Source organism: Entelurus aequoreus, linkage group LG11 (assembly GCF_033978785.1).
Source record: "Entelurus aequoreus isolate RoL-2023_Sb linkage group LG11, RoL_Eaeq_v1.1, whole genome shotgun sequence".
NCBI lineage: Eukaryota > Metazoa > Chordata > Actinopteri > Syngnathiformes > Syngnathidae > Entelurus > Entelurus aequoreus.
This window is the reverse complement of record NC_084741.1, coordinates 61285348-61294836: the sequence shown is the minus strand read 5'-3', so window position 1 is coordinate 61294836 and position 9489 is coordinate 61285348. Positions and strand designations below refer to the sequence as shown.

General features: G+C 37.5%; 1 protein-coding gene across 4 annotated transcripts in view; it reads right to left on the bottom strand.

Annotated features, from left to right (window-relative positions):
* Positions 1-4933: 4933 nt before the first annotated feature.
* The window catches only part of ubr5 (ubiquitin protein ligase E3 component n-recognin 5), a 66945-nt gene continuing 62389 nt past the window's right edge, over positions 4934-9489 (bottom strand). For all 4 annotated transcript variants that reach the window (XM_062063707.1, XM_062063708.1, XM_062063710.1 and 1 more), the window contains exons 51-58: positions 8322-8382; positions 7456-7637; positions 7276-7360; positions 7047-7202; positions 6237-6350; positions 5993-6137; positions 5756-5841; positions 4934-5678 (exon numbers count right to left, since the gene is read on the bottom strand). In XM_062063707.1, coding sequence (XP_061919691.1) covers positions 5466-5678; positions 5756-5841; positions 5993-6137; positions 6237-6350; positions 7047-7202; positions 7276-7360; positions 7456-7637; positions 8322-8382 — 1042 coding nt within the window. In that variant the 3' untranslated portion in view covers positions 4934-5465. The remainder of the gene's footprint in view (positions 5679-5755; positions 5842-5992; positions 6138-6236; positions 6351-7046; positions 7203-7275; positions 7361-7455; positions 7638-8321; positions 8383-9489) is intronic.

Below are 9489 nucleotides of genomic sequence, written 5' to 3'. Positions count from 1 at the left end.
TTGAGACCTCCGAAAAATGCCTACCTCTTTAGGACCACCCTTTCTAGATGTGTAAAGATTTTTTGTTTGTAATTGGTTTTTAATCTTCATTATTTACTTTAAGTTATTACAGTATGTCTCTTATACAACATATTTTATTTATTTTTTTCATTAGTTTTGGCCAAAGGGGGCACATTTCAATTTCTTACACACACTTGTTATTTCATATGTTGGCCAGAGGGGAGCCCTTTTAAAACTGACACACAGTAAATTTGAAAAATCCCTCCTTTTTGGGACCACCCTAATTTTGATAGATTTCACCACCAGGGGTGCAAATGAGATTTCTATTTTTTTGTTTTTTGTAATGTGCTTAAGTGTGCCCACTATAGTCTTAGTACCGTAGTGTATTTGTTCATCCTACGGTCACATATGGGACGCAGGTTGTCTTACGTCAGCACCGGAAGTCGTAAAATCAGCTGTTCACCTGGCGGGTTTTTTCGGGGATGAATAGGGAAGTCCTTCTTTAGCTGCCGTCTTGTTTTATCATACATTACTGCCTTTTGCAGCTGTCAATGTTTACTTTTGTATGCACATTAAATCAACAAAAAATCCTGACTTTGGAGCAATGTTCACAGACTCTAGTATTTGGCTCTCTATTAGATGCAATGGTTTTTCCGTATTGGGACCATGATTTCGGTCCAATCTTGTTCACCAGTCCGAATATGGAAGGTACTTTTCCATTTTGATGGAAATACAAGAACACACGCACACACACACACACACACACACACACACACACACACACACACACACACACAAACACACACACGCACACAAACATACACGCAAACATACGGTCATGGTCAAAAGTTTACATACACTTGTAAAGAACATAATGTCATGGCTGTCTTGAGTTTCCAATAATTTCTACAACTCTTATTTTTTTGTGATAGAGTGATTGGAGCACATACTTGTTGGTCACAAAAAACATTCATGAAGTTTGGTTCTTTTATGAATTTATTATGGGTCTACTGAGCTGGGTCAAAAGTATATACACCAATGTTAATATTTGCTTACATGTCCCTTGGCAAGTTTCACTGCTATAAGGCACTTTTGGTAGCCATCCACAAGCTTCTGGTTGAATTTTTGACCACTCCTCTTGACAAAATTGGTGCAGTTCAGCTAAATTTGTTGGTTTTCTGACATATACTTGTTTGTTCAACATTGTCCACACGTTTAAGTCAGGACTTTGGGAAGGCCATTCTAAAACTGATTTAGCCATTCCTTTACCACTTTTGACGTGTGTTTGGGGTCATTGTCCTGTTGGAACACCCAACTGCGCCCAAGATCCAACCTCGGGGCTGATGATTTTAGGTTGTCCTGAAGAATTTGGAGGTAATCCTCCTTTTTTATTGTCCCATTTAAATCACCAGTTCCATTGGCAGCAAAACAGGCCCAGAGCATAATAGTACCACCACCATGATTGACGGTGGGAATGGTGTTCCTGGGATTAAAGGCCTCACTTTTTCTCCACCATTTTGCTGGGTATTGTGGTCAAACAGCTAAATTTTTGTTTCATCTGACCACAGATGAAACAAAAATTGAAAAGAACTGCCGATCCCATCACTACTGTGTAGGGACTCGCGTTCACTAGAATCAGTGACTGACACAGCGCCACAGTCAGCACAGTTCAGTACGTGAACCGAATCACTTCTGCAGTTCTTCTGACTGTACTGAATCACTAGAATCAGTGACTGACACAGCGCCACAGTCAGCACAGTTCAGTTCGTGAACCGAATCACTTTTGCAGCAGCAGTTCTGTGTGCAGTTCGGCGAATCATGAGTCAGTCAGTAACAGCTTCCACAGCGGCAGATCTCGGTGTGTGTCAGTTCGCGAACGTGTGTGTGCGTTTCCGGCCTGTCCAATAAACAAAGTGTGACTAAATGTCTTGGTTGTTAAATATGTTTTATTGCACTGAAATGAAAATAAGAAATAAATAAAAGTGGGAAATAAAAAAAATAGTAATAGCCTACTAAAATGCTTGCAATCAACAGTTAAATAAATAGGCCTCGTTTGTTTAGTGCAAAAACAAATATTAAATTAAGAAACCCTCAACAAATGCCAACATAAAAACTAAATGTTCTGTAGCAAAGAAAATGTAAACTTAAATATGCAAACAAAAAGAAAATAAATACCTTCAAAATAAAACAAATAAATTAAGAGCCAGAAATGCCAACGTAAAAACTAAATGTTCTGTAGCCTACGTTTAAAAATATAACAAAGAACATATCAACTTAAATGTGCAAACAAAAAGAAAATAAATAGGCTACCTTAAATAAAACAGAACAAATATTAAACCAAGTGCCAGAAATGCCAACATTAAAACTAAAATTTCTGTAGCTTACATTTAAAAATATAACAATGGAAATATCAACTTAAATATGCAATAAAAAATAAAATAAATAGCTTAAATAATATAAAAATCAACAACAGTTGCAGTAGAAGGGATAATAATAATAATAATAATAATAATAATAATAATAATATTAATAATAATATGAATCAGAATTGATCCCCAAGGAGAAATTTATTTTTGTTACAATAACTGTGTAAATAATAGCCTATGTATGTGTACATACATTAGTTATTATTTTTATTTTAAATCTTCTCAAAACAGCCTGCCCTACACTTTACCTAAAGAATGAATGGAGAACGGATGCCAATGACATGAAACATATCCCCGCGACGGGAAGAGAATCACTCGCGGCATTGGGGCAAGCAGAGCAGAGAGCGAGAGCGTTGTCGTTCACTGGGTGATTCATGTCGTTAATCCGCGGGGAACGAATCGTTCGCTCAGTCCCTCCCCCCGCCCTCTCATTGGCTGCGTCGTTCGCCGACGTCGAGGGTTCAGTGAGTCACAGAATGCGCCAGTTCCACTCATACCGGCATGGTCGCGGCGGAGCTCAACTGAACTGAGAAAGGAACGAATCAGTTCATGAAGTGATTCGGTTCAGTACGTTCACTCAAAATATTCCTTCTTTTGAACGAATCGTTCGCGAACAACACACTAGTGCCTGCAAGGCACGCCCCCAAGACTGTGGAATACGAGAAATAATGACTGATGAACACCTTCGTTCGATAATGAGGGTTGCCTCAGCTCAAAGCCTGAGCCCCGACATTAATGAACTAGCATCCAAGAAAAGATGTTGATATTTACCTCAGAAGGCTGCAAATAGAAAAGAGGCATTCAATTTTTATTTAAATTGTATTTGATATGCCATTGATATTTTTTTATTATTATTATTATTATTTGAAACTCGATTTTGCATGTCACTATAAAGTTATATAAGCCTTGCTTGTTCAATATTTAATGCAAAACTTGTTTGGGTCCCTATTAAAAGGTTAATTTGTTCAACCTTGGCCCGCGGCTTTGTTCAGTTTTAAATTTTGGCCCACTCTGTATTTGAGTTTGACACCCCTGGTCTAAGGACTGCAGAGACCATTGAATTATTTTAAATAAGGCTAAAAACACATCTTTTTATTTAGGCGTTTTACTGATCACATTAAACTCTGTTTTTATTTTACTGTGTTGTTTACTATCTTAATTATTAATTTAACTACTATTCTCTCAATGTAGTTTTTATTAACTTATTAATGTAATATTCATATTATTTATACTTTACTTTTACATATTTTATACTATTTTTTTTAGATGTTAATTTTAGTTATTCTCCAGTGTGGATGTCTCAAAGGTGGCGTTTTTCCTCAAATCCTCAGTGCCGTGCCATGTTTTGTGTTTGCTTTGTTACTGTCAATAGTGCTGTACGTGTGTGCGTGTAAATGCGTGTGTGTATGTTTTATTCTCTTATATATTTTTTTGTACAGTACTGTTTGCCATGCCTGTGTATGGAAAGTGCTGTATAAAAAAGTTTGATATACGATAAATACATTTACATATATAAATACATATACATAATATGTACATATATGTATATATACACTACCGTTCAAAAGTTTGGGGTCACCCAAACAATTTTGTGGAATAGCCTTAATTTCTAACAACAAGAATAGACTGTCGAGTTTCAGATGAAAGTTCTCTTTTTCTGGCCATTTTGAGTGTTTAATTGACCCCACAAATGTGATGCTCCAGAAACTCAATCTGCTCAAAGGAAGGTCAATTTTGTAGCTTATGTAACGAGCTAAACTGTTTTCAGATGTGTGAACATGATTGCACAAGGGTTTTCTAATCATCAATTAGCCTTCTGAGCCAATGAGCAAACACATTGTACCATTAGACCACTGGAGTGATAGTTGCTGGAAATGGGCCTCTATACACCTATGCAGATATTGCACCAAAAACCAGACATTTGCAGCTAGAATAGTCATTTACCACATTAGCAATGTATAGTGTATTTCTTTAAAGTTAAGACTAGTTTAAAGATATCTTCATTGAAAAGTTAAGTGCTTTTCCTTCAAAAATAAGGACATTTCAATGTGACCCCAAACTTTTGAACGGTAGTGTATACACACACATGAATACATATACTGTATATATCAATATATATGTAAAATATATACATATATAAACATATATGAATACCTAAATATCTTTGAGCCAAAGAAAACTTTTTTAGCATGGCAAAAATATGCATTATTTTCCCCAAAAATATTTCAAAGTGGAATATTTGATGTGAACTAATTGAAAAAAACAGCCTGCCTGGCAGCTTTGGTGTTATTAGTCGACATTGCAGTTTCTTCTCATTACATGTCATCCATTTGCTCTTTTTTATTTTGTTTTGTATTTTTAGAATGTGCTGCGGACCGCAAATGGCCCTCAGGCTGCACAAGATTTGATTTGTGAATAACTTATTATTCTGGTATAGCAGCAATTAATATCTTAAGATACCTGTAACACATTTCAAACTAATTTGTCATGTCAAAGAAAGAACAAACTCAATTTTGCATCCAAGTTTATTTTGAAATTCCCTACTCCCCCTGTACAAGAAAAAAAAAAGATTTCCCAGAAAGGCAGCAGTGAACTGTCAGTGATAGTACTTTTCTGGGGAAGGAAAATTATAATCACAGTGCGTCTTCTTTTAAATACCTCTACTGCCGTCATCTTTGGCTGGGTTTCGGCAGACAGCTTTCTGTCAAACCAAATTTATGGGAAGCAAACGTTTAAGTCAATAGAGCAGAGCTGTGGGCTTTACATTTTACAGTGCCAATGCAGGAATGTTCTGGACTGTATACATATTTTTCATGAACACAAAAAGAAAAATAAACAATAAAAATTGAAATAAAAATAACAAGTTTGTGTTCACAACACATCGTCTGGGGAGATAGCGACAGTATGTCAAATTTAATAAAATTGTATAGACAAAAAATAAATCTACAAAATGGAGCTAAGTAAATATTACACAACAGTAAACATGTTTTACTTTTTTTTCTTTTTCTTTTTTTTTTAAAACTCTTTTCTGTTGAGCCTCTACACAAAACCAAAGTTCTTGGTCTTAATGGCTAACAGGAGTTTCTGTTTAAGTATCTGTTTTGAAGAGTACAGTGGCACGTAGAGGCGCGAGATGCATGTATTTGCTGTAGGGAGGTGCTGGTCGTCTGGAGGCCGGATAGTAATGGAGGGCATAGGCTGAAAGCCCTCTTCGCTGGCTGGCAGGGAAGGGCTGGACGTCCAGAAGTATACCTGATGATCCGAAAATTTAAAATTTGCTACTGGGTCGAGGCAGGTGCAGAGGTCGTTTCACAAAGACCCAATCTTACCAGATCTTGCCGCTCAGTCATGCTCATCTTTTCAACGATAGACCAGAACCAGCGCTTAAACTGCAGTAGTTTGTCAGCATTTTCCCCTGTTAGAGAACCAGTTTTGGCTTAGTATAATACTGTCTTAACAAATAAGTATTGTATACTTAGATAATTAGCAGATGAAAATCTAAACATCTTAACAAATACGTATTGTATACTTAGATAATTAGCAGATGAAAATCTAGACAGCCATACCAGACTCATCATTGAAGGAGGTGAAGCTAATGAGCATCTGCACGTTGACCTCGCCGCAACCATTGACCAGCAACCTGAAGTCCTCAGCAGTCAGGTCTTCAAGGGCATTCTTAGGAAGAACATCCAGCAGACCCTTCCTCATTGCCTTGGATAGACATAAATCATAACGCTTGTGAGTACATGTTTCAATTAGAATACCGTACGTCAGGTGTGTTCACCGCCAAGAGAAAGTCGATGGACTCACGTGGAGAGGTTGCTCGGGCACCACCAACATTCTGTGCTCTGCATACTTTCGAACATACTCGTACACATTGAGGGGAGTTACTGGCATGTTGACCCCACCAGAAAGAAGCTCCACCTGAACCAAGAGGAACAGTCAATGTCATATACTGTGGACCCTCCAAAGTCGCACGTGGTACAATTTGTATCTTTTTTTGCTTTAAAGTTCATCTTGTGATTTAGATTGTAAATACAGTGGGACCTCGGTTTTACAAATCAGGTCCAAGTGGTCTGTAAAACCGTAACAACACTTTTCATAAAAAATAATTTGTTTTATCTATATCTACATACTATATTTATGACAACATATGTATACATTTACGAGTGTAGTGTTATGTAAAAGTCTATCATATCTAGATAAATAGCTATTACTACATTACCATCAGAACTGTATAAAGAAAGTTATAGTAACCTACAGTTAACATTTTAATTTAAAACCTCTGTTTCTTATTATTTATTCCAACTCATGATGCTGAATTGAAAGTGCGCTCAAATATGTATGCAGCTGTTTTCACACGTGATTAGCGATCCTAATGATTTACCGGTAAGTCTGCAATTTTCGGGGGACATTGCCAATACACTGTCACAAGGACTCGCGTGCGTGCGCACACAAGCAGACTTCATGCACACACACATGGCACATTTTCTTGCTAAGCAGCAGACTGAGGATCATAAATATGGGGGAAACCATGAAACGGTTTTCAATTTAATTTAAAAGGAGATGATTTGATATAGTGTTTTGAGTATTGACTGTATTGGCAGTTTAGGTCATTACCTGTCCAGCCCCTTCCTCTTTGCAGAGGTCAATAGCAAAGGCCAAGTCCATAGCAGCGAATACTGCGTCTGCTTCACCGGCCAGTGAATGGCGAATAAGCTGTCGCAGACTTTCGTACATGACAGGGTCGAAGAATGCAAAGTCGTGCCAGTTCACCTGCAACGTATGACAGCAGCTTTAAATACGGCCATTTTGTTACGATACATACTTGGAAGATGTTATTTCCTACCTTCCTTCCGAGCAAGACCTTGATAACGTGTCTGTTTAACGTTATTGGACAGAGCTCATTCTGAAGAAGACACAACCCTAATATCCTAAAATGAAAACAATTATGTTAAAAAAAAAACAACGCAAATGTTATGCTTGAGTAACAGAATCTCTTCTGTGACCAGCAATGATAGTTCATTACCTGCCGATGTTGCGGAAGCAGTTTAATCTGGCTTCTGTGTTCTTTCCGGGCCGAGGAGAGTAGAAGCCCCGCTTGCCAGGCTGATAGAAGAGTGGTGCGTTGTCATCCCCATCGTCTGGGTCATCGAGCTCCATGTCCACCACGCTGCGGGTTGAACCATGGCGCTTCCGGTTCTCCAGTTGCTATAGCCATACAAAATATACAATTATACACACAAAAAAAACAGGTTCAGGAATATAATTGTATGCTAACATTTGTTAGCCATGACTGTTTAAGGCTGGATTTATACTGTATGGCAGTGGTCCTCAACCACCGGGCCACGGCTCTATACCGGTCCGTGGACCGATTGGTCGCACAAGAAAATAAAAAAAATAAAAAAATAATAATTTGTATTTTATTTTATTAAATTAACATAAAAAACACAATATATACACTATATATCAATATAGATCAATACAGTCTGCAGGGATACAGTCCGTAAGCACACATGATTGTATTTCTTTATGACAAAAAAACAACAACAAAAAATAACCCCCCCCCGTCCGTCCGTGGGACAAATTTTCAAGCATTGACTGGTCCGCAGCTACAAAAAGGTTGGGGACCACTGCTGTATGGTATAAGAGGTAATAGTTGTTTTGCTACCAAGTGGCACAATTGGAATATGAGTCATGGCAGCACAAAGATTTAATAGTCTCAGGTCCAAATGTAAACAAAACATCTTATATAAATTGAATATCTGTCAATCTGGAGCCTGAACAGAAATCCATTTTACTTGATTGAATTATAGCGCCTCCAGTGCAATGACAAAGGTTATTCTATTATATTCTAGTACAAATATCAAGAAACAGATAAGATATTGGGTTTACTTGTGCTTTCTCTGGAGCTTCCAGAAGACCCAGATCCAGTATACTGTCAGCACCATTTTCCCTGTAGAAGACAATGGATAGAAGGAGTTCATGTTTGGTCACAGTGAACAGTGGTTAACATTTTGGAAATACTCAAATTAATAAATAAAAAACTAATGTTTAAGTTCTTTTACACGTAAATAAAATCTCACTAGACGCTCATTTGTAATGTTTTGGAGTTGAGTGTAATTCCCTTCCCTTTACAGGCCCCTTGCTGGAGTGCGCACACTGCTTTGGAGGCCAAAGCCTGTTTGTTTGTCGCATCACTTTGATTCTGCTACATTTCTGAAATTGGTCCAAATTTGAAGAATAGTTGCAGTCTCATTAGTTCTGATTTTGACTTTTGTATACTGTGGTTGCTGTCATTAATTACTTGACAGTGGAGTAGTTGCAATTATTAAGTGACATGTCGTCATGCAAACAAACATAGTCAAAGGCGTGCGAGTATGCTGCAGCTTTGACTTTTGGAATTTTTGAGTCCTCATATTTTATTTCCATTATGAATTGTGCCTACAGGTAATCTTTACCATTAACAACCTGCAAGAAGCGATTGTATACCTCAAGAAGGGGAAGTGATTAGTGTGCTGTGCTCACACTAGAAAAGAGTGGCAGACTTAAAGTGGTCAAATTATGATTTTTTTTCTTCTACATTTACCACTTCCTTAAAGTCTACATAAAAGTGGTCAAATTATGATTTTTTTCTTCTACATTTACCACTTCCTTAAAGTCTACATAACATGTAACAGTGATTATTTGGTGGTTTAGCATAGATTATAGGAATGCAACGATACTGTAGATATTGTGGTTGTGGTTTCAAAATCCTCACAATAATGCCGTGACATGTGACGGTATCAAAAACTTGGTGTAGTGTAGTTTTTTTTGGTACTTTTGCATTGGCTAGTCTGAAAAAGGACATCTCCCTTAATCCTCTGCGAAGCGCAGCGCAGGACTGGCAAGGTGGGGGTGTGGAACGCTGTAAAGGGGAGAAAAAGAGGAAGCCTGCAGGAGGCGCGTGCCCATAGCAGATAAAAATAATGTTTTTTTTGGATATTTCCTGAAAATATCAAAATACATTCATACATTTTTGAGTTATGTTGCCAAAAGAGACAACCTGGCGAAAACATAACCT